General features: G+C 36.8%; 2 protein-coding genes across 10 annotated transcripts in view; both read left to right on the top strand.

Moving 5' to 3' along the window:
* Nucleotides 1–13,154, top strand: part of dysc (whirlin protein dyschronic) — a 78,889-nt gene extending 65,735 nt beyond the window's left edge. For all 7 annotated transcript variants that reach the window (XM_089083712.1, XM_089083711.1, XM_089083710.1 and 4 more), the window contains 3 exons: nucleotides 4,558–4,863; nucleotides 5,708–5,786; nucleotides 6,101–13,154. In XM_089083712.1, the coding sequence (XP_088939838.1) occupies nucleotides 4,558–4,863; nucleotides 5,708–5,786; nucleotides 6,101–6,243 (528 nt within the window). In that variant the 3' untranslated portion in view covers nucleotides 6,244–13,154. The remainder of the gene's footprint in view (nucleotides 1–4,557; nucleotides 4,864–5,707; nucleotides 5,787–6,100) is intronic.
* Nucleotides 13,155–13,290: 136 nt separating this feature from the next.
* Nucleotides 13,291–24,971, top strand: part of LOC105424067 (uncharacterized) — a 42,705-nt gene continuing 31,024 nt past the window's right edge. Inside the window, exons 1-4 of one of the 3 annotated variants that reach the window (XM_089083720.1) lie at nucleotides 13,291–18,664; nucleotides 19,650–20,135; nucleotides 20,763–20,984; nucleotides 23,268–23,371. In XM_089083720.1, the coding sequence (XP_088939846.1) occupies nucleotides 19,933–20,135; nucleotides 20,763–20,984; nucleotides 23,268–23,371 (529 nt within the window). In that variant the 5' untranslated portion in view covers nucleotides 13,291–18,664; nucleotides 19,650–19,932. The remainder of the gene's footprint in view (nucleotides 18,665–19,649; nucleotides 20,136–20,762; nucleotides 20,985–23,267; nucleotides 23,372–24,971) is intronic. The other 2 variants (XM_089083719.1, XM_089083718.1) reach the window with 2 other exon arrangements.

Below are 24,971 nucleotides of genomic sequence, written 5' to 3'. Positions count from 1 at the left end.
CGCTTGAAATATCCGGCTCACGTGGAAAAAAAAAAAAAGAAATAAATAAATAGTAAAAAGAGCTCGTAGAAAAAAATTTGTGACAAACCTACCAAGAGGCTTCTGCGGATGAGATGCGATTAACGGATGGTTACGGTACTTGGTTACGGTAAATAAAAATATTGTATAAAGATAAAATATTATTGTTGAAAATTGCGATTATCAAAATAAATTTTATTTAGCTTCTCTTATGAATAATTGTTGTGCAATATCGCGGAATGCAAAATGTTTACGGCAAATTATCGCTTACGATGGGACTAAACGGGACTGTAAAAAACAGTAAAACCAGCACAGGTAAACGCGACGCGACGGAAATTGCGCGGCGGTGCGATTCGAGAGCCACCGGAAACGTCTGCTCCCTTCGGCATGAGGTCTCTTCCTAATTAGATTTCTCTCTCTCTCTCTCTCTCTCTCTCTCTCTCTCTCTCTCTCTCTTTCTCTCCCCCTCTCACTCTCTCCCTCTCTTTTTCTCTCTCACAATCATTATTAACAATTATTATCAAGTATCCTTGTGCTCCTAGAGCTAGCGAGTTTAGTCGACATAGCGTTAGGTGTTGTACGTGTTTTTTATCTTAGATGTCTTGCACATGCTACTTTTTTACGATTTGTCCTTATACTCTAGCACGATCACTATTTTACAATTATATACGTATATACACAGAGCGTCTCATCTTCCTTCGTGTCGATTTTCATCGCCGGCATAACGGTTCTTGAAGTCAGCTTTTCTCTCGCGAGAATTTCTTTTTAAGGAAAAATAAAAAAAAAAAATATGAAAATGACAATTAAACGCGTTGGAATAGAAGAGGTAAATTATTGAACGGAATACTCTACTCGCAAGTTTACATCTGAGAAGAGAAGAAGAAAATATAATTGTATTCTTAAATTTAAATAAAAATTATATATTTAATAATAAAAATTATTATCATTATTTAAAATTACGACTTGTTGTTTTAATTTGTTTCTTTTTTTTTTTTTTTTTTTTTTTTTTAATAAAAATTTTATGAAGTAACGCTTAGCTGCTAAAATAATTTTCCCTTATTGCAAAGTTTCAAGTTTAAATGAACAATTGCCAATAGAATTCATCTTCAGAATTCATCTTTAATTGAAACTTGATTAGGTGAGACATTCTATATATACACGTATGTACACGGGCACGGGGATGTATATGCGCTAAATATTCACATAGATGTCTTGGCATGCACCACCACTTTACTCATAAAAACCAGAATTAATTTAGCAAAATAGTAGCCTCACGAGATATAGTTTTTCAGTTCGAAGATTCTAATTATTCCCTAATTGAAGAGCTAGAGATACCAAAGTAGTCTTAGCTCGTTAATACTATTATGTCTACGGCTTTCACAGAATAAATTTACGAAAGAAATCGAAATTTAAATTTAAATCGAAATTTAAATTTGAAGAAAAGGAAAATATTGTCAAAGCGCGGGAGAAAGTTGTTTTTATCCAGGTGCATTTGATGAAAAGTCCAATTTGACTCAATTTGATTTAATTCGCGAAACCTGTCGGATGATAAATGATGTGAAATGACGAATGAAAGATTTTTATAAGAGAAGAATAAGATAAGTTTTCTTGTTCAAGCTCGAAAATCGTGAGTGGATGTGTCAAGCAGAAAGAGAAACTTTCGTGTGGACGGAAAAACCGAGCAAATCGTCGCGTGGGAAGAACAAGATTCATTGTCCCGCCATGCGTGCGCGCGTGCGCGCGTGCGTGCGTGCGCGCGTGCGTGCGTGGGCACGCGCGTGTATCCGCGTATCTCGTTGCGCATCGCGTGGACACACTTTCACTATTCTCGCTTTACGTTTCTCTTGAGAAAACAAGCCGATCTAATTAACTCGATTTTCGCGCCTTCCGCCAGTGAACTCGACAACTTAAATGACCGATAAGAAGTGCTAAAAATTAATTACTTTCGCAGATCAATTAACCAACTAGAATATATTAGTCTACGTTTCGATCCAACAAGAGTGTAAAATACTTTCCCTAATTTAGCACCTTGCCTTAATTAAAGTTGAATAATATGACCTCCCTATAGTGTTAATTGAGCTTTAATTTAGTAGGAGAATTAATATATGTGCCTTCTATATATGTAATTTGTTGAGAAATTTTTTTTTCTCAACTGAAATAAAGGGACCGAAGGGATTCGTACAAATAACGATATATATAGCATAATAATTTATTATGAAACGAATATTTCAATCATTTCGATCCAGCTGCATGAGTGTCAAGTGGTAGTTTAAAAAGATCTCGTAAATAGCACAAAACAAATAATTGGGGTCTTTTCTATTACATCCTATAGCATGTAATAGAATTTAATTATTTTCTACCAATTCAATATATTGCAATTATGTGAAAAATCGTGTGATACGTACGGCTTATTTTTTTTATATATATATATATATATATATATATATATATACCTTCGCATCTCGACGACAATGTATACTTTCTATTTTTATTGTACATAGATTTTTTCTCTTCTATCAATTCAATCTCTCCTGGTGTTTTCGACGGGACAATTTTTAAGCCGCGCGATAGAAAAGGCCCGATAACTGTTTTCTTAGCGGCGTCGTTAGTTTTTTTTTTTTTTTCAGAATTAGCCGTGCTAATGATAAACTGCACAATTTGTTGGTTAGCCAATATCATCGTTACTACGGCGATGGTATATCGCGATGATTGGAAACGTCTCTTGCCATCGATGTGCCGATTTTTGCTGCGTACTCGAACGACGATAAGCCGGTCGCACAAAATCGGTGCTGACGGCAACAAATCTAGCGGCAATTAGTTGTGATAACGACAACACCACCGCCACCACACCACAACCAACCACCACTCTCTTTTTTCTATTTCTCTCTCTCTCTCTCTCTCTCTCTCTCTCTCTCTCTCTCTCTCTCTCTCTCTCTCTCTCTCTCTCTCTCTCTCTCTCCGAGCACCACCAACACTCAACTGCTACCAGCCTGCCATCAATGCAAGCATGTGACTCGATTTTTTGATATATATTCTTGTGATCTATATATTATATACATAAAAACATATATATATATAGCCGTAATTTTACGTATGTGTACATTATATGTTCGCATATCTCAGCACATATAATTCACATACACATGCACATAGGTGACGTAATATTGCACGCAAGGAAAAGCGGAATGGAACAATGGAATCGAATCGAATGCAAAGAAAACGAGATAGCTAAAGAATTTTGTTATTTCAGTAGCAAAATCTCCCCTCCGTTTCTCTATTATTAAATATTTTCTATTGAAATCAGAGAATGAGAAAAGTACAAGTTTTTCTAATTGAAATTCCTCTAATTGAATTTCCGTTGAAATATCTCGCTATCATTGAGATACCTTCTTCAAGAACTTGCCATTTCGAGATAAAATAACGAAAAATAAATATTTTATTCTATTTTAATTTAAAAAAAATATTTTTTTTTCCTTCTTTGTTATTTCTATTTAATTTAATTTAATATTTTTAGCATGCTAGATAAGGCATGCGAGATGAGAAAGTATTGAAAGGATACATACACACATATATATATATATATATATATATATATATATATATATATATATGTAGATGGAATGCACTTAAAAAATATATATATATCTGTTTCAAACATACTTTTCTCTATCAGCTTCCAAATTAGTATACTTTCGCATTTTACATCGGAATTAATTTCTTCTAATGGAGAAATGTGCTTTGTTGAAATTGTTATAACAGGAGAATTACTACGAGTCTCTTTTGCAGATATTGTATGATATTTATATTTCGTAAACCGGAAGCTGCGTGAAGACTACCAGAACGCTCTTCCACTGCAGCGTGCACGCGAATACGCTAGCATAAGCTCATTTTTTTAGCTCTTATGTGCTATCGTGCGTGTGTGTATGTATGCATCGAGATGAATTTTCGGATACGCGACAGCAACTACGTCTAATTTAATTCATTAAGCAAAATTATAGTCCTTTTTTTTTTCTTGACATTAAAAGAACAATTAAAATAATAAGTATAATTGTCTAACATTATAATATTATTTTTGCAATTAAAAGCCAATTAAAGCAATTAAACAAACTTTCAGGATTTAGGCCAAACTCGGAATTTGATTATAATGCGCCTATGATGTAGGCACAGTTCTTTATTTTTACTCAATTACACATTACTTAAATTTATCTCTGATTCAAATCCTGATTATAATCCTTTTGATTACAATTTAGCTTTCGTAATACTATATTTGTCATATTTGAAATTATATATAATAAATAGAGAAAATCGAGAATCTTAAGATTTTTATAATTCATGTAATTCACGCAATTGTGGATTTTATCTGTACTTACGATATGTTTTATGAGTTTTTATTTTCAAATATAAATATAATGTAAATATGCGCAAAGCGTATTTAAACAACGTGGCTTCCGGTTGCTGGTGCGTATCCGGCGTGATGGCCCGGAGAAGAGGCCGGATGCTCGACTACCGCCATTCGAATGCAAGTTGTGCCCGTTCCAGGAGCTCGCGCACAAGCTCTCGCGGAGCTTCGACATGCAGGAGGCACAGCTGTTGGAGGAGGGTGGCACCGGCAGCGGGATCGCCGTGGGTGGGACCGCGGGTGGCCCGCCGCGGCGGCATCACAGCGTGCAGCGGCTGGCCCGCAGCGAGATGTCGGAGCGGCGAGAGGAGGACGGCGCTCTGGTGGTGCCCGATCATCAGGGTAACCTGCGGATCACCGTGAAAAAGACCAAGTCGATTCTGGGCATCGCCATCGAGGGCGGCGCCAACACCAAGCATCCACTGCCCCGGATCATCAACATACACGTGAGTGTTTCCGTTTCGACGTTGCTGGCTGCTGGAGAGGATAAATTGAAGCCAGGCAAACACTGGATTAGAAGGGAAATTGAAGCTGGGGCATGTTGGGCCAAAGTTAGAATTGAGAGGGAAGATTGGATTAAAGGGAAGCTAGAGCGAAGCTAGAGAATGCTCCGTGCTGTGGTGCAAAAATAAAACTAAGGGATGTACATACATAGGGATGGAGATTACAGTAAAGTCGCACAGATTACTGGATTAGATTAGACGGAAATTAAAACGAGACCGGGGAAAACTTCAAAGTTAGAGAGTAAAGTTAGTAGTGTTGTTTTAGAAAGTCATTAGAGTCAAGCGATGTATAAAGTTAATAATTACGGGCATAGTAATATTTGACATAATTATATTCGCTATGTCAAAATGTAAATATATTCGCTTTATCAAAATGTAAATCAATAAAGTGTTTATATTTTTTGAGCTTATTTCAAGTAATCTCGTTAATTAACAACTGAATACCATCCTTAGATATTCAACCTTGAAAATTATCGCAAAGAAAAGTATCGCATATCTTATCTCAAGATGAGAAATACAAATCTTGTTTATGTGGCATCTTATAGGCATGGAACGGAGAACGCTAATGATGCTAATTAACATTTCCTTAATGAGATGCATTATGACAAAATATATTTTTTATGTTACGCCACTTACGATGCCAAGCGTCTAATTAAAATGAAGCTTGACTCCACTCCGAAACGCGCGATTAATATGCGTCGGGCGAATTTATCGCCGATGCCATTTACGATGGCATAAACAATATTATCCTATAAACGTGAGTAACGCGTGCGGTAATTCGTTGCAGGACAATGGAGCAGCTTACGAGGCAGGCGGCCTCGAAGTCGGACAGCTCATCCTCGAGGTCGACGGTCAAAAAGTCGAAGGTAACGCTAGCAAAATCAAAATGTAATCTATGCAAAATATTTTACACATTTTATTCCAATAATTCCGATTTACTGATTCTAAGAAATCAAGTATCAAAGAATAAAATATTTTAGAATTGAACCAATTTAATCGTCGTAAAAAGAAATTGACAATAAATTCAATTCCGTACAAAAATAATTAGACTTTTTGAAGAAAAAAAAAAAAAAAAAAAAAACAGTTTTTTTAAGCAGTGATAATCAATGTCGAATCGAGGAATAAATGCTGAATTTCTTCTCTGTTTTTGAGCGACGATTAATTTCTCGATTATTTGCAGGACTTCATCATCAAGAGGTCGCACGATTGATCGCGGAGTCGTTCGCGCGTCGCGACCGAAACGAGATCGAGTTTCTGGTGGTGGAAGCGAAGAAGAGCAACCTGGAACCGAAGCCGACGGCGCTGATTTTCCTGGAAGCGTAGCAGGAATCTCCCACCTCCGAGCCGGAACCACCATAGCCCAACCTGACCAAAGCTCGGCCGGCGGTGATCCAGCTCGAGCGTCGCCGCCGTTGAAGAATCCGATCGAGAGAGACCAAACCGTCCGGATCGTCCGACTCCCAGAAGATCCGACTTTGGATTTCGAACAGCCTCGAAGGGACGAATATTTTCCCCTCGAGTTCTCGACTCGGACGGCCGAGCCGTCGGTCAGCCGCTAATTGATTAACCTGGCCTTGGTGGTGGGAACTTCACTTCACCCGCTGAACGAAACAACATTTTGCAAACACGAAGGGGGCGAGGACGATTGGGAGGGGGGGGGGGGGGGGAGGCGAGAGATTCCGGGCCGGCGTTGCCAGATTCCTGATTCTAGCTCTCGAAAAGACACAACGCGAAAAGACTCCAAACGCGAAAAGCGCGTTAGCGAGGAAACAAGAGAAGATCGATAGAAAGGTTCCTGGTCTCCCGTGCCGAAGTAGCCAAAGTCGCACCCACTCGAACTTTCCTCCCCTCGACCGGCCGGCGGTCACCCGCGAAATCCGCGAATCAGCACGGGACCGCTCGTGAGGAAGTTACTCTACTGTATATATACAATATATATATATACCGCTGTACATATTCTTGTAACAGACGCAGTTCGATAGGAAGCAAATAGCCGTACACTTTGCCGGGTACACTCGGTACACTCGGATGTTTCCTGGCAAACCGCCGGTCTCAATCTCTCGAACTGTTCATCAAATTAATTGCGCGATCATCGTCACGAACCACGCGAACGCAACGAATGCCACCATCCCTCGGAGAGGACTGTTGGGGATGAAGCGACGAGAGAGGAAGAGAGAGAGAGGATCGTATATATATATTTTATTTTTTAACACCGTCTCTGCGTCGACACGGTTACTTCACGGTGAGAAAAAAACGGGGAGAAAACGAAAATGAAAAAAAGGGTCGCGCAATGTGCCAAACTAACTAACGCAAGTCGTTTACGTACTACTATAATAAATACTATAATAAAGCTACTAATCGATAAGGGATCGCGATTCGACGAGAGAGGGACGAGGGACGAGAGAATAAATTCGGCGAAATGCAACGAGAGCAGGGCGGACCCTACCCAGGTGCTCACACATGGTGTAGTTGCGTGAACGATTACCTCACAGACACATTCGCAGATACATACCCACGTTCAACACAGATATTATATTCGCGTGAAATCCGAATTTCGACGGCGCGAGACCGCGTCGGCTCGAGCGCAGATTAATCACGCCGCCGTTGATTAACTTATGAGAGTTACGGGTGGTGTTTGTATCCGAAAGGTAGAAGGATAAGTGTTTGTATCCGAAAGCTCATTTCAGAGAAACTTTCTCAACGAACTCCGGAAACGCCCTTTGTAAACGCGCAAATTTTAATCAGAATTAAATTGCATAGAATTAAATAATAGAGGGAAGAATGCGCAAGAATGCGGATTAAATTGAATTGAATTGCAAAAGTGTGTAATTAAATATGTAGAAACAAATAAATGAAATTTGTACAAAGAAAATAACGTAAGAATTTTGTCATACTTAAGAAGCTTTTCTCTTGGGAAAAAAAAAAAAAAAAAATCATTGTCTAAAATTTACAATTTTTTAATGACACGGTTTTGCTCTTTTCATTATTGTATTTTTTTTTTATTTTGGGAGTCGAGTATCGGATGCGTAGTTTTAATTGACATATATCTAGACAACTTCCCTCTACCTTTCGGGTGCAGTTTCGTTGATCAAGATTTTCGTTAATTCGAGTGATTAGGTGTCGTCCTCGAAATCGCGCCTAATACCGCTTAATAGTCTGTTAAATGTTACTGTATAGATTAACGTTGACGTAGTTGATAGACGTTGATCAGACGTCACTAGGACGTTACGCGTTGATTGTTTATTGCGTTGTCAGTTGTGTGTTAGAAGATTTTAATCCCTCGGGCACGCGATATACTCGCGAACGAATATACTCACACGCAATTTTTTTCAACTTAATTCAATTACCTTAACGTATCAAATTCCACAATAAGATACTTGGAATCGAAGAAAAAGTAATATTTAATTCTTCAATTTTTTGCAGAAATCAATCTGCCAAAGTGGTGGTCGATTTTGCCAACGATATCTGAAAATTCTCATCATCTTTCTCTAGTTTATCCTCTAACCAAGTCTGTGATATAAGCTAATTATTAGATTGAAAAGAATCGAAGTTTAAGAAATATTCAGAAAGATATAATTTCGGAGATTCATTCTCGTGTACGCGACAAATATAGCGTGGCCTGAGGAAGGGTTAATGATAATATTTTTTTGAGTCTGTCGAGTATGGCCGAAGTGCGTCGATGATCGTCATCGAGGCGGAATTAACGACGATCTTGACCGAGATCGAGACTATGGCGTCGACTTGTTACGTTGCGAACGTTGTTGAGGCTTAAAAAAAAAGTATATTACTCACGTACACACTATGGGTACACATACATTATTTATACATGTACATATAAGTATTATGGTATGAAAAAATTACCGTAGTGGAATTGCAAATCGTACCTAACTACTGGGCGTCAAGCGTCTCGCCGAAAGAGGAATAATTTAAAGATAAAAAAGGAAAATATAAAAAAATAATAAAAAGGCGGTATTTTCGAAGAGAAAACTATATAAGCTTAGAGATGCATACGCATAGTAAGGGCCTGATCGAGTTCGAATTTCAAACGGGAAATCGCGGAGGATCCTGCACAATTAGGATCTCGAGGAAAACGAGGAATCTTTGATTCCGGGAAAAAGACGTTCACGTAGAAGGTAGAGAAAAATTTTTAAATTTTCTCAATTTTAATTCCAGCTCGTCGTGTTTCCTGTTCGCAGATTTTTCAAATATTTACAGATTTTTACACCAACAAAACTTCAATTCACTTCCTGTCCTTTCTTCTTCGCAATTGTCTGGATTATTGATAATGTCCAGAAAAGCAAGAATTGTTCTTTTTCCTCGGATCAAAAAAAAAAAACCTATTGAAAATTCATTTCCTGCGAGTAGTAAAAACTACTAGTCGACAAGTGCATCCCGTTCTTGCGCGTAAGCATGATTTCGATAAATATTACGCGTTACATGCAAATACATGCAATATGCCCGTTTCTAAAACAAAATTCCGAAGATATATAAAATTCGTTAAGTTAATTATCTTCGTATAGGTAAGCGACATAGAAATAGAACAGGAATTGAGTAGCGCGTATAAATGACAAGCATACCGCGACTATTTTAATACGCTAGTCACGCAATCTGTGAAACGAACTCGACTCGATCGTCCGCGATTTTGCCGCGATTAAAACAAAGGAAAAAAAACTGTTAAAAACTGTAGAATATACGCGTGCGAACAATTGTGCTGTTGTATGAATGCCAAATCGAGCCACAAGCGAGCGAAGAAAGAAACATTTAATCCGTATTATCCGGGCAATTAATTCCTGGCTACTGTGATACGGTACGGTGGATATTGTTTATAAACGTATATAAAATATTCGTCTTTACTCATAAATTTTATTCCCATAAATATACACATAAAAATACACATTTTCATTCCATTGATTGAGCAGCATTAATGGCCAATATTTTTTTAAATTGTTATTTAAATAGAGACAGAAGCTCAGAAATATTCATTTTAATTTTTCAATTTTCCAACTTTTTATTAAAAACCATAATAAAATTTAATATAAGAGTTTGCGTTAAAATTATTTGTTTGAAATTATCACAGAGTGACAAAAGGATTTATAATTAACTTTTTGAAGATCTCATTGAAGAAGAATCTATCTATTTAAACGCACATTATCACATCGCAAGGATTTAATTGCCTTAAGATTTCAATGCAAATGTGCCAAAAAGTTTTGCGCTTAATCCACATTCATCAACGACAACGGCGGCTTCAACATCTACATCGTCATGTATTGCGCGGAAGAAGGAGAACAAGTGGAGGGGACACTGAGAACTGAGAAGGATTTCCCGGACAGCACATTTGAAATCTCTTTTCTTCGCTATTCTTTTGTAGCGCGCACGGGAGCACGATAAGTCGCTTTAATCTACTATGTCGCGGCGAAAGAAAAAGTAGAAAAGTATCGAGAGAGAAATGAAACGAAGAGCGGGATGAGCTAGCTAGAGACGAAAACGGCGGGAGAGACCACCGTTTGCGTTTCTCCCGTTTCCTCCTCGGGAAACGAGAGGAAAGAGGGAAAATTTGTCGTGCGTCAGATCGGCGAAAAATCGTCGAAAGAATCGAAGCGCCAGAAAGACTCGAAGGACGAGAAAGGACGAGGGGAGGGGGGGGGGGGGGTAGATTTCGTGGATTTCGAAAAGCGACGAGGGAGAGATGTACTACGAGACGGGGACTTGGCAGATAAAATAAGATGAGATATTTTTGTAAAGCTTTCGATGTTACCGCAGAAATCCCAGAAATGTTTCCAAGATCTCAGCTGACATATCCGACAATGCCTTATCGCTTTTAAAAAAAAAATCGAAAACTATCGGGGAAACGTGTTACAGCGCGAGAGGAATAAAGAATCGAAAATCGTGAGACACACCTGACACACAACCCCGATCCATTTCCCGCCTTCCGAGAGAAAACAAATCGCAGAGACACTCGGTTAAACGCTTAAAAGGATGATCGTAATAACGCAGTCTTAATAATCATGCTAGATCTACTCATTCCGTTTCCCTTTTCTTCTCTCAATAAGATCATATCGATATGATATTATTTAAGCGGCGCGACGTGAAGAGAAAAACGTCCACGGGGACATAAGCGAATCGAATCGAATAATTAATTGAGCAAGTCAGTGTTGGTAATTCTCTAATTTTGACGTCACGACACACGTGCTTACTTTCGCACGCGAAAGCACGCACGTGTTATTATTTTCAACCCGCGAAGGTGCGCGATTTTTTTTTTTTTTTTGGTTCCGCACTGATTAACCACTACGCTCCAAATCCCGAGTCCCGAGTGAGCTCTTAATCTTCCTTAATCGACATCCTTTTCTTAAGAGCGAGTGAGACCTAATTTTCCTGACTCTTCCTCGCTTTCGATGAAAGAGTACAATTACGTTCAGATTTTAAATCGTGGGAGTCACTTTTCCGAAGAGAAGAGTCAAGTTACATAAAACAAATTTTATAATCTCATTAGTTTCATTCTCTTTTGTGGGATAACAATCTTTCTTCGACACACAAAGCCCCGATCCCGGTTTAACGCATAAGCTCGTACTCCACGTACAAAGAATAAAAAAAAAAGAAGATCTCGAAGAAACAAGGGTATCTCACGTGGCGCGTCGTCATGTCGTCCGAAATATAAGAACCGAAACCGAGTATAAAACCGAAAAAATTTAATTAAGCAACAACAGAGCAACAACTAACCAAGCAAAGTCTCGCGTAAGCTCCTAGCTCCTATTTACTTATCAATTGAAATAGAAAGAGAGAGAGAGAGAGAGAGAGGGGGAGAGTAAGTATGCGAAAAAAAGGAACTAAAAATAGGGATACGCGTTATAATCACGTCACACGAGTTTATTTCCTTTATCGTATTTTATTATCAACGTATTCAGTCTTTTTTGCAATTAACATAAATATAAAAGAAAGGAACATTGGTTAAATTAATCGTGCGATGAAAATTTTAATTCTCCGAAGACGCTGTCGTATTATTTTCTGTTTTCTTCTTTCTAAAGCTGCAGCTGTTTTAAATATCTCACTAATTTCACTTGCTATACGACAAGCTTCTTAAACGTGCTGCCTGGCTATGGAATAAGAAAAGTTTTCAAGTTTTCTAAAAATTTTCTCTCTTGTAATTAATTAATACAAATTCAAAAAGTTTATCGCACACGGGGAGAACAATTTTGTTGACAAATGTAAAAATTTGCGCGGTTAGATATAGATCTAAAAAATAATCTTGTTTAACTATCAAAATTATTATGTGGAACATTTAAGCATTGTAATAATACTGCAAAATTTTTTTGGCTCCAGCAAGCAAGCAATTTGTCGTATTTAATAATTTTGAAGACCCAACAAAATTACTTTTTAGATCTGGTGAAACTTTTAGATTTGCTAGCAAAAACTGTTCTTTCTTGCCGTGTGTACGACACATAAAATACTAACTTCGTCGCAGGTAAATAAATAATCAGATAATTTAATACAATGGCCAATGAAAAGGTTTGTAGAACCATCAGGCTCGAGAATCCATCCATGGTGAACATGGCAACAATGAAAACAGATGTGTGCGTCGAGAAACAGACAATGGCTTCGTTAATAATAAATGCTATCTACAATGCGATGCATCGACGTGACGTAATAATAGCGCGTAATCCCTCCGTTAAAAACTCCGACACTCAAAAATGGTGTAATTATAATTGTAATTTATTATTGTACATATACGCAAGAGCTCGTTCATGCGCGTCTCATAGATCATCTCTTTTGCAATCGAAACTTGTATATCTCTGACACACACACACACACACACACACACACACACACACACACATATACACTCACATTCACACACAAGCACACAAACTAAAGGACAGTCACAAGGAGTCACGCACGGATCAAAATCGAGATCAACGCGCTAAAATTGCGTTAATTGGATAACTCGTCGGTTCGCCTCGAGGGAGGTGTTGTTGCAAAGAAGAGAGGACGTAAGGTGAATCGATTCACATGTACACGTACACGTACACGTACACGTACGTGAGCCACCACATAGAGCCACATAAGGAGGCGATTATGACACATGGAGCTCACGACACACGGCATGGCATGGTGCGAGCGCGCGCTGCCATTATCATTATTGTTCTTATCATTATGATGATTATGGTGATTATTATTACTACGATGATGACGATTATTATTAATAATGATTGAATAAAACGTTCACCACGGGGAACAGATTTCGTCTGTCTTTCGTTTTGATCCACCCCTCTCGAAAGAGTGTTTTTTATTATTCTTCTTAATTCGAATGTCATTATTTATATTTAAATAGCGTTATGAATTAATTGCTGAGTATTTAACTTACTTGGAGAGTAAAACATGATAAATTAATTAATTGTTTCAGTTATTTTTATTCTTTATATCAAAGTTGGATAGTGATTAGTTTTTATTAGTTAGAAATTGAATGATAAACTTCTTAACTTTTAAACTAATTAAATTTAAAAGAATTAACTTTAATTAGCTTTTTTGAACGTATTAACTTTTTAATTTAATTTTTTTTTTAATTTTTTTAATTTAAAATCTTTTATTTCACACCGTTTTATTCTGTTCTATCATTTAAAGTAATTTAATTTTTACAAAGTTTGACACTTTATTATAATGCTTTTTAAAATTAATATAATTTAAATTAAATTAATTTTAATACAACTAAAATTTTAATATAATTTTTTACTTATGCGATTTTTAACGAAACTGTATTAATTTTACAAGTCATTAATTTAGTTGAAAAATATGAACTTGTTAAACTTTATTATTTATCAGTAAAAGTAATTATTATATGAATTCAGAAAATGAAATGCTTCTAAAATAATTCTTATAATTCGTAATAATTATAATAGTATTAATTATAACAAAAGTTGCGTCTAAAGATCTCAATACGTTAAAAAAAGCCCACTGTTGTTTAAAAATATTTTCCAACATTACCGTACACAGATTTGTTTCCTAAATAAATGATTTTAATTTTTAGTAACTCCAATTAACTTAATTTTTTTACTATCAAAGCTGTCTCACAAATCTAAAATATTTATCACCGTTACTTCGGTTGATTTATTTGCACACAAAATCTTTGGTATCACTTTCTCATATTCTCCAAGAAAAAGCAAATAAAACGAGGATCTGCTTCGCATTGAAATTTTTTTTTCGTGCTTCATGAATTCCGAGGCGCGTTTGCTTTGCTTCGCAGAACAAGAGCCGCAAAGCTTGTTTTCATTGTTTGCCCGACGTGGGATTTAGAAAATGTAGCGTTTTGACATAAGAAAGAAGAAAGCTGTACTGAAGAAAGCCGAAGTTCCCGCGCGCTCTGCTATATTTTGCACGCACCATAAAACACCGACCAGTAACCATCGATCGCACTAAAATTGTATCAAGAGTCGTTCCGTCCGAATTACCCGGCTGATTTCTTCAACAAGTGGCGATGCCTTGCAGAAGTAAAATAAAGCGGAACATTAATTTTTTTCGATTCGATTTATTTCGCATATTACTCAGGATTATAAAAAAAAATGTGATAAAAGTGGGAAATAAATAGTAATATGATAGAAGCCAGTCATCTATTTTCATATTCTTGAGAACAATTATTTTTTATTTTAATTGTTTGTTAATAATTATTTTGATATTTTATATCGAGATGAAGATACAATTGATCACTCTAAATCCGCATGTAGAAATGTGAAAAACTCTATAAATAAATATTAAAACTATATTAAAACTCTATAAATAAATATATTTAACAAGATATAAAGAAAATGGATACATATAGATTTTTGAACGAATTTCTGAGCTTCAGGGAGTGAAGTAAAATAAATATTTGTCAAAAATAGAGATCGGTTCTTATTGGAAATAATAAAAGCGGAGTGCGCACGAGTTGGCTCGCGAAGACACCGAGAATAGCAGTTCACACAAATAAATCTTTCTTCACAGTTTATATGAACAGGATACGTAACTCTCAGCTGATCGATCGGAAGATCGGGTAGTCCCCTTACGGAAAACGGGTGGACCTAATTCTGTTAAAAATCGCGTGAGGATTGCAAATTGCCACAAACCACATCTGCAGACACATATTTCAGAGCAAAATTCTTCTTTAATTGCAAATTGAAACTTTTTATATTATAAATAAAATTGTCAAATTATAATAGAATAATCATAAACTGAATTAAAATTGCAAATATTATAATTATAAATTAGATTAAATTAGTTTCAATATCTTATTTAAATGCACCTTTTACAGAACTTTATAGAATATTTAGAACTTTTAGCTTTCATGCGAGAATCTTTTATTATTGATTTCTGGAAAGGAGAAAATACGATCGCGTTTGATCGATAAAATCCTCTTGGGGTGAAACGGATAAAAGTGTCGAGCGCGTTTCGTCGAGCGTGCAGAGAGAGAAATGAAACGAGGAAATTAGAAATGCAATTTGACTAAGCTTCCATTGAGTTTGTGAATTTAACGAGCCGTGACTGGCCGCACATGTCGATCTAATTTTTTCAACAACACGGGTTGCAAGGGTTTCTCGATATCGAGGGCCGATCGATTCGTACGTTCGTGGTTTCGCATTTATCGAAATTGTTATAAAAATCCAATTATATAATCCCGTTATAAAAATTTATTATTTGCCTCTAGTGCAAAGACCACCATTTGAGATGATTTATAGACTCACTTCAGACAAATACAGAATATTATTTTAATTTGTTTGAATTTTAAAATTACACGTTATGTATTTTAGATCATGATGGATCATCAATAAAATAGAATTCTTTTTCTTTCTAAAATCCCTAAAGAAATGTGACGAACTGTGAACGATGATGGCACTCGTGTTAACGGGCAGCCAGATGCTTTCTTGCGTGTCACGATTTTCGATCCTTCTCACTAAGAACGATCTCAAGGCACTCGGGAGCGCCTTTCTCGATTCAGGGACTCGAATAAGGATCGATGACAACCGGTGTACATCCGAAACGAGATAGAGCCTGTCACGCAGATGCACGTTCACGAGCATACGCGTGCCGGTCACAATAGGATCGATGCTAGCTAGATCTCTCTGAATCCGAACAATAGAATTCGCAAGATGGAGGAGGACACTAACGAACACAGCGAATAGGAGAATAAATCTAATTCCCCGAAAAATTTATTAATTTCTTTTGATGATCGCAGATAGGGGATTTGAAATAGATTCTCCGTAAAATTTTCATCGACAGCATAATAAATTTATAGAGGATAATAAGTTTTCCACCTAAGCTTCAGCTACTCGAAAACTCGGAATTGTGAATTAAATTACTTTATGTTTTTGTTATTTTACAGTTGCAATTTAAGTACGTTAATTTAATTTTTGAAAGATTCATTTATTATTTAAAACAAAAAAAAACTATCTTTACAACACTAATCAGACTATTAAAAATGGATGGTATGAATTTTTCTTTAAATTTTAAATATACACGCAAACTAATAACATTTTTTTTTTTAACTAAGTAAGATTGCAAACGTGGACGGTAATTAAATTACCACGTACAATCGCGTCATTCATTATCTACGGACTTGTTACTCGCATTGTTTTTCCATCACGTTGATCTATCTATCATTGATTTTATTTGTCTTATGCCTTAATCCTCGCGAAGAGCCCAAAATTCTCAGCTGCCCGCTTCAGCTGGCCGGGATCGACGTCGTCGTTGAAGAAGAAAGAAAACCGGCATGGCGTCGTCAGAGAGACGAGCGGATCGAACGAGGGGGCAGAGCGCGAAAACCAGCGCCCGTGGCACGAGGGTACGAATCTACACCGCACGAGGGTACCGCGCGGACCCCTGAGAGGTTCCTGTAATAGGGTAGCTTCCCTCCCCCCCCCCCTCTCCCCCCCCCGAAACTACCACCGACCGCTTCCGGGCCGGTCGTTCGTTCGTTCGCTTGCTCGCTGACTGGCTGGCGCGGAATTCACGGCTTAGACTGTCTATCAATGCCTACGGAGTAACAGCAACAGCAGCAGCAGTAGCAGCAGCAGGCGTCATCAGGCTGGCCGACATCAAGCGACTTGGTGCGGCATACGTCAACGAATCACCGACACGAGCGGGTGTCTGCCGGGATTTACGAACTACGTGCCCGGTGGATATTAAAAACGGGGACCAGCAAACGCGCCGTTTAGTACAGTGTCGAGGGGGGGAACACTTTTTTTAGATAGATTGTAAAATCTAGAATATCAAGCGATATCAAGTCAAGTGTACCAGTAACCAAATACAGTGTACATTTTAGTTGTGATGATACTTTTATCATTTTCAAGTCATCTACAATATTGGATATTTGAAGGCGTGTTTCAAACGAAGGTGTTTCATTTGAACAAACTTTTGAATATGTTTATTTATATAAGTGGAATGTACGTAAGTGAATTATTGTATTCTTAAGAGAAGAATTAGAACTTTTCTTAAGTGTACCAATCGTAGTATTCAAAAAAGTGATGTTATTCTTTTGATAAATACTTGTGTGATGTGAGAATGCTTGATAAAAGATTTAAGAATCTTTTAGATATTTCTGAAAATTCTTCAGAAAGTTGATCAAGATATTATATGTCTCGAATGGCATAACATAGTTTTACAAAGCTGTTGCCTTTTTGTACATTATTAAAATGCTTGAAAGTCAAACAAAATGAACATTATATTGTGTAAATTGCTGTTAACAAAAAAAGTAAATTTGAAGAAGTAAATCTTTTTTTTTTTAATAAACATTATTATCATATATATTCTTTGAAAAATGAAAGCTGTTTGAAACGTACTTCTTTACATCAAGCTTTCAAATGATTAATTAATTAATTATAATTAATTAGATTAAAGTAAAGAATCCAGATTAATAAAAGACTAATAAAAAGTACAATTGTTAATAAAAAAAAAAAAAAAAAAAACAAATATCAAGATAGAATTGAAAAATCTCACATACAAATACCTAATGACATTTGAGTTAACATTTTCTCAATCTAATATCGATTTCAAAATTATGCAATCAATATATCCAATATATTTAATCAAAATTCATGCACATTCGTGTTGCCAACACCTATCGCATTTAACCACAGCCAATTAAGTGGCAAACCCAATACAATACCTATTGACCAGAATTAATCGGACACAGCTGTGGATGTAATAAATGTTAATTAGAATTAGTCGACCGACGCATCTCCAGTACCTAGTAGAGTAAAAATCAATTTATCAGCTATCCGATGTTTATCAATCATCACTCAACAAGGAAATGCATAAAAAATAATTCAGCCACTGGCAAATCGAGTTGATCCGACGAGTGCGATTAATCAACGATTATCTGGCACATTAGGTAACTCCTCCGAATGGCGAATTGAGAGCGCCGAGTTTCGTCATCCACGAGTGCCTAAATACGAAAGTGTTTATCTGTACTATTCTAATCCCCGTCCTTGAGGCGTCACCGGGAAACCGTGTTGCCGCCGTTGTCTTCGCCGATGACTACGCCTGGAAACTTGGCCGTGGCCGATTGATCGCGACGGGGCCACTTTGCTTCTACCAACAAACGCGCCATCGCCGAGGAAAAATTAAGAGGTCGGTTGGCGGCCGAAAATAAGGAGGAGGACGATCGAAAGAAGAATAGTTGGATCGAGGCGGAATAGACATTCGCAGAACGATCCCGAGACGGACGAGCGCACCGACGTGAACACCGAACACCGGAACTTTGGTTTATTCTCAGGAATCGAGGGTGAGTGTCAACCGAGATTTCTTCGTCAGCGAAACTTTAAATTGCTAATTTTAAAACCGGCGAAGGTTATATTTATATTATAAACAAATTCTAGTAGACTTTTTGCAATATAATTAACAATTTTATTTAACAAAAGTATTTTTATGTATGTCAAACATTTCTTTATTATAGTTTTATAAAGTTATTTATAAAGTTCTTCCTCGTTTCTTCGTCGTTGTCATATGCTATTAAATTCTTTATTTAACATTCTAATGTGATTTTAATAATGTGATTTATTCTAATGTGGATTTTAAAATTTCTACCGTACAATTATCTTAGACGAATTTTTATATGAAAAAGGCATATGAAGGGTGAGAGAAGGGTTGTAGCTAGCATTTAAAAATTCTGTGTATCCTGTGTATATTCTTGCTACGCGAGATAAGCACGACTCGCATGAAGGAACAAGCTTATTATATTGCAAAGCAACGTGATACTTGACATTTTTTTTTTTTTTCGTCCATGGCATAGTTTCAAAAGTTTTTTTTCTTTTTTCTCTCAATTTTTCGCGAGATTCTTAGTTCATCTTCCCTCGTTCCATCACTTTCCTCCAGCATTCCTATTCATCCAGTTGCAATTTTTCAGCTCGGTCTACCTTAAGAATTCGACGCATTCAACGGAAAGCCTCGCAAAGTAATCCAGCTCTAATAATACCGATGAATACGCTCTTATCCTCTTTTCAGTACATATTTCAGCATTCAAACAATCAAAACCATTTTGCATTTAGACGAGTCTTTACTCGAGATAGTTTCAGGAATGTTCGCGAGCAAATTTTCACTTTTCAATTAAACAAACGAATTTCAATTATCTTGTTAAAACTTGATTATCTTCTATCTAGCAAGAAAATTCAACTTTTAAAGCTCATTAAAAGTGATATAAAAGGCAGAATTTTATTTTCAGAAGTATTTGAAAATGTCCGTAGGTATAATACAAGGTATTTATATTTCAGACCTTACAAACGATTATGCGGGGCGCAAAAGGGTGATATCGGACCGAATTCTCGGGAGAAGGGGGGGGAGGGGGGAGGTAAAGGGTCGTCGACCTCCGGGCAGCGGAGCTGCGATTCGAGTGGCCGTGGGAGAACCTGAAGAGGCGAAACGAAAGTGGAACGTCTACCTTCTGAAGAGATTTCGCTTATCAGAACGCGTGGGCACTCGAGGGCTAATTTTAATCCCTTCTTGGAGACAAGACTCGCGAGGAAACTTTCAGATCAACTGTGATGATCAACCATCATGGCGTGGCCGGCAGCGACGACCCTGACGAGTCTCCTGGTGCTGCTGCTTATGACATTCGCTGCCAGTATCTCGTCCAGGATCATCGCCACCACCCAGGCGCCTTTCGGCAGAATTCTGAAGGCTGTGAAGGTGCACGGAGGATACATGGAGGTGATCCAAGAGCAGAGATGCTCTCACGGATTGCTCCGATTGACGTGCAGGTTCGTCGGTGGCCTTTTTATCGTTGCGTTTAAGAAAAACTTTCAAGAACATATGTATTTTTCAAGAACTTGTATTTTTTTCACTCATTTTCAACCTTGTCGAAAGGAAATAAACATTTTGTGTATTTTGTGTGTGTGTGTGTGTGTGTGTGTGTGTGTGTGTGTGTGTGTGTGTGTGTGTGTGTGTGGCCTACATCGTATGTTTATTCATTTATAAAGATTTATAATATTTACTTATCGAAGTATTTTAAAGTCTATCTTTATTTACGATTTTTAAATATCTCGTCTCTTTCTAGCTTATTCAATATTACGCGCGTACCTTCTACCGTAAACTTAATAAATATGATTTATTAATGCGCATTAAAACTTCCGAAATTCAAAGGAAGCCTTAAACTTATTTACATGACATTTAAGCTTTCTATTTAATTTCGTATTTTGGGAACGTTTTAAAATATTGATGTGCAAATATCTATAAGTAAACAATAGATACCAAATCTGACATCAAAAGATTTAAAAGCAATGAGCAATAAAAAATCAACTTAATTCTCATCGACTGAAGTTTTTTTTATTGAAATCTGCTTATTTAATTAGAATGTTACATTATTCGTAAAAATATCATTCCCGCAGGTCATTGAAAGCATTCATCTTTATTCTGGAGGCGGAATACCGTGCGAATCATACGGAATTCTGCCAAAAAGATTCAAAAAGTTTCGAGCAACTCAAAATGTGGAAGAACAAAGGTAGCACACGACGGTGGACAAATATGAAAGAGCTCAAAGGAAATTATATTTTCGACGACGAAGACGACCAGGGAGACATCGTCGATATCAGATCATCTTTGAATAAAAGGTAAATTGATTCTATTCATTTGCAAATAACAATAAAATAAATTGATAACCTAACATCTCATTTTTTCAGAATTATTAAACAATTTTAAAGATAAGGGAAACAATAGAAAAATTTATTAAATGCATTATGTAAATGTTTATTTAATACTTGATACTAAAAGGAAGTATATATCTTTAAATTAGTTTTCTTGTAACTTTAAAAAACAATTTACGTCAGCTCAGATCAACTCATCGTATCAGATTCTTCAATTGCGTCCATGATTTCGAGTAAAAGTAATTTTATTGCCGATTCTATCGACAATTCGTCGGCTAGAAATAGTATTTTCATAGTCCTCGCCGACGATATCGGACTTCCATTCCTGACACAAGTATTCGATAACACAAGACAGTGTTCGGTTACGGCTCAAGTTTGAGACCGCAGCTCTAAAAAAATGATTCTTATTCCGTTTACTGCCGACTACAAACATTGTAATAAACTGCTACTAAAGCTATAAATATACTACGTTCGGCAGAATAACATTGAAACAAACGATTAAAGTTTCCTTGGTTCTCTGGTTAAGAGTTCTGTTTCTATAAAAAAAGATTAGAGACTGTTTTGTTTTGCTTTACATTTTATAATTAATATTAATCTATAAATAATATTGAATAATAAAATTTTAGGAAGAAATAATATTTTATGCGTAATATATTAATATAAACAAAAATTTTCCTATTAAAAATAAAATTTATCAACATAAATATGATCAAGATAATTAATAATAACAATTGAAATAGTTAAGCGAGAATGAAAAGGACGACAACATGAAAGGCAGAATCAAAGAATGTTAAAATGTTTCAGAAATATGATCCATGAAAAGTTTCATTATTACGAAAATGTAATTAAGACAGCTACTCGATCGAGACACTCTTGCCACCCTCTGATATAAGTACGTCGTTTTTACTCGCTGCTTGTAGCGCACTCGGGAACCATCGAGGGGGTCGAGAGAGTAAAATCTCGACGTTTGATGTGCAAGGGTAGAAGCATTCCTGGAGCAATAATTGCCCACGTTCTCCTCTGCCCCTTGGAACGTGCGTTAAATGATCACTGAAGGAGAAATGATCTCCGCTAAATGGTTTCCCCCGTACGTTTACACAGCATCACGCTCCGAGAATTCCGCAAATAGGGGATAGCAGTGCCGAGGGATGCAAATTTTACATCGCTGAAATTATCATCGCATTAATCATTTTTGCGAGAAAATGGTACCTCTCTTTTTCCAGAAATCCAGATTGTAATACTTACTTTTCTTCTTTTTCTACTTGCGCGAAAGTATAAAATATACAAAGCTGCTCGAATTATTACTGATTTAAAAGTAATGAACATTAAAATGATAATTTAATAATAATGTTAATGGAAGAACATAATTGCTTTAATACAAAAAGCGTATCTTTTTCGTAATTAAAGTTTAATAATATTCGCATGTATTTCTCTTACAATTATTTTAATGCAAACTTGAACACACGTGTTGTTTATTCATTCGAGTTTCGTTAAATTTTAATTAAAGTAATTAATTGAATTATTTTTCTTGTAGGGCATTGTAATTTTCTAGAAAATTCGAACTTTACAAATTTTATCGCCAAACAGAACGATTTATCATTGCCTAAGAGATACGATCGAGCGTAGAATCACAAGTTTCAATTTGAGAATCCGCCGCCGGCAAGTCTAAAAAATTCAAAGAGATCCCTCGCAAGAGCAAGCGTGGGTGAAATGTTATTTCCCTTTTATTTCCGCCCAGAGACCGATAAAATCGACGAGAAGAGGTTGACGTAGCAGGGTGGGGCAGGCGAGGCCTCTTAAAAGGGGTGAAAATCCACCCTCGTTCATTATTCACTCCTGCTTTCAAGCGCGAGCAACAAAGATCGCGCAGCAACAATCGCAGCCCCTCCCCTAAATTCCATCCTCCCCCCAAAAGAACCCGGGGGCTGCTTTTGTCAGCGCGTTCACAGCCCCTAATGACCAACGCCGCTTATTTAATTGGCGGCTGTTGGACAATCGATAGTAATCCGAAAACTTTACATAAATTGCAATTTATTCATGCAGGAATAAAGGAAATTAAGATACTTTTAAGTTACCTATCTCAATATGTACAAGTAAAGTACATACAAGTACATTGAGACAGGTTTCAAAAGGCATCTTAGCAGGAAAGATAATGGAAGAATAATTAAACGTCTTTCCGATTATTTCATATTTTTTTTTTAAGAAATAAATCTATCATATTTATTTATTTTATGATCTTTTGTAATTCAGATGCTCCGGCCAGAAACATTGTCGCTACAATGCGACCATCGATCATCCAGGAGCGCATTCTTGGAGTCCAGGTGGAATCTCATTAAAATACGCTTGCATACCAGGTGAGTATATTCTCAGTAACTGTACGCCAGATATCTTATAATACAAAGCTTGATTAATTATCTTCTCAAGTGTCTTACGAAAAAATAAAAGTCTCTTAAAATACTCTATATTTATCAGTCTATTACCAAGAAGGACTTTACTCAACACAAACACTCTTTAATAACTTTATAAATTATTAATAGCTAATTATTCTAGCTAACGTTCACACGAGTATTTTCAATATTTTTATTCAATTGTTCCAAAAATTCCTCTCAATTGTTTCAATTTTTTTTTTTTAGATACTTCCCTCTGTTTTCAAATTTTCAAACTACTTCCAAACTAGTTCTAATTTTCTCTTAATTGTTATCGATTTCGAGCGGTAACAGTATTTTCAATTTTCACATAAAATCGAGTATCTCTGGCTATTACAAATCTGAATTTATTTACCAGTGAAAATTTTTGGAAATCTATTTCTCTTATATTGTTCCCCTTAATTGTTTTAATCTTTTTTTTTTTTCTATATTTCCCGAACTAGTCTTCTAATTTTCGCTTAATTGTTATCGACTTCGAGCGGGAAACGGCGTTTTCGATTTTCATTTAAAATTCGAGCATCTTCGAGATCTTATCCAATCTGGGTTTACTTACTCGGCGGAAAACCCGGAGGTCTGTATTGCTCCGTGGCGATCGATATTCGGGCGTGCGCAATCGATGATCGACAAGCTCGATAAAGCGAGCATCCCTCCCCCTCCCCCCCCCCGCCCGGGACGCATAGGTCACGCGGGGGCGGAGAAATGCACGATACGTCACGTGCCGCACGTCCGACGAAATCGGCGTCAGATTTCTATCTCGCCATCGGCCAGTCGTCCGGCAGCTGTCCGACGATCCTACGATCTTTATTGACCGTGGGATCGCGGCGGCATGTGCACTGAAATTCTCCCGACGACAACAAGAAACGGTGTATCCGATCGCGCGCGCGCGCGCGCGCGCACAATGTAACAATGCCACACCGCATCGCGCTCGAGCGCAACGGCGACACTGCGGAAAGGGCATGTAATCCCGCCATTCTATGGAACCGCACGTATTGTGAGCGGAAGCTCCGTCGAAAAAAGAAATGTGACATTCCCCGGGCTTGGTGTTCGATATATAGCTCGGTTTTCCCATTTTTCAAAACTTATGCTACTATACCACTTAACATAAACAGAATACCAGAAATTACCTGTGAGCCAGCATTATAGCTTACGTCGCAACTGATGTAACATCACGCTTGAATGTTTTTAGGTATGTTAATATTTTAGAGCGATAGATGTTTGTATTGAATATCTAACAAGATTCTTTTGAAATGAATAAAAAAAAAAAAAAAGAATAGTGATTTCCCATAAATATACAGGGTGACCTATAAATGTCGCAAGCAAATATCTCGAAAAAACGTGAAAATTACGGAGAAATATTTTAGACAAAAATTGTATAAAATTTTGAAACAGGTACACGGTTATGATTATTGATTTCTTTAGTCATTCTGAATATAAACATAAAATATTTCATAAACTATTCATTAAATATATAAATACATATATCTATATACATACATTTGTTAAAATAGTATGACAGTATTTTATTTTA

The sequence above is a fragment of the Pogonomyrmex barbatus genome, unplaced genomic scaffold, assembly GCF_055798465.1.
Source record: "Pogonomyrmex barbatus isolate J1 unplaced genomic scaffold, ASM5579846v1 scaffold8, whole genome shotgun sequence".
In the NCBI taxonomy this organism is placed as follows: Eukaryota; Metazoa; Arthropoda; class Insecta; order Hymenoptera; family Formicidae; genus Pogonomyrmex; species Pogonomyrmex barbatus.
The sequence above is the reverse complement of the archived record's forward strand: the minus strand, read 5'-3'. Positions and strand labels throughout refer to the sequence as shown.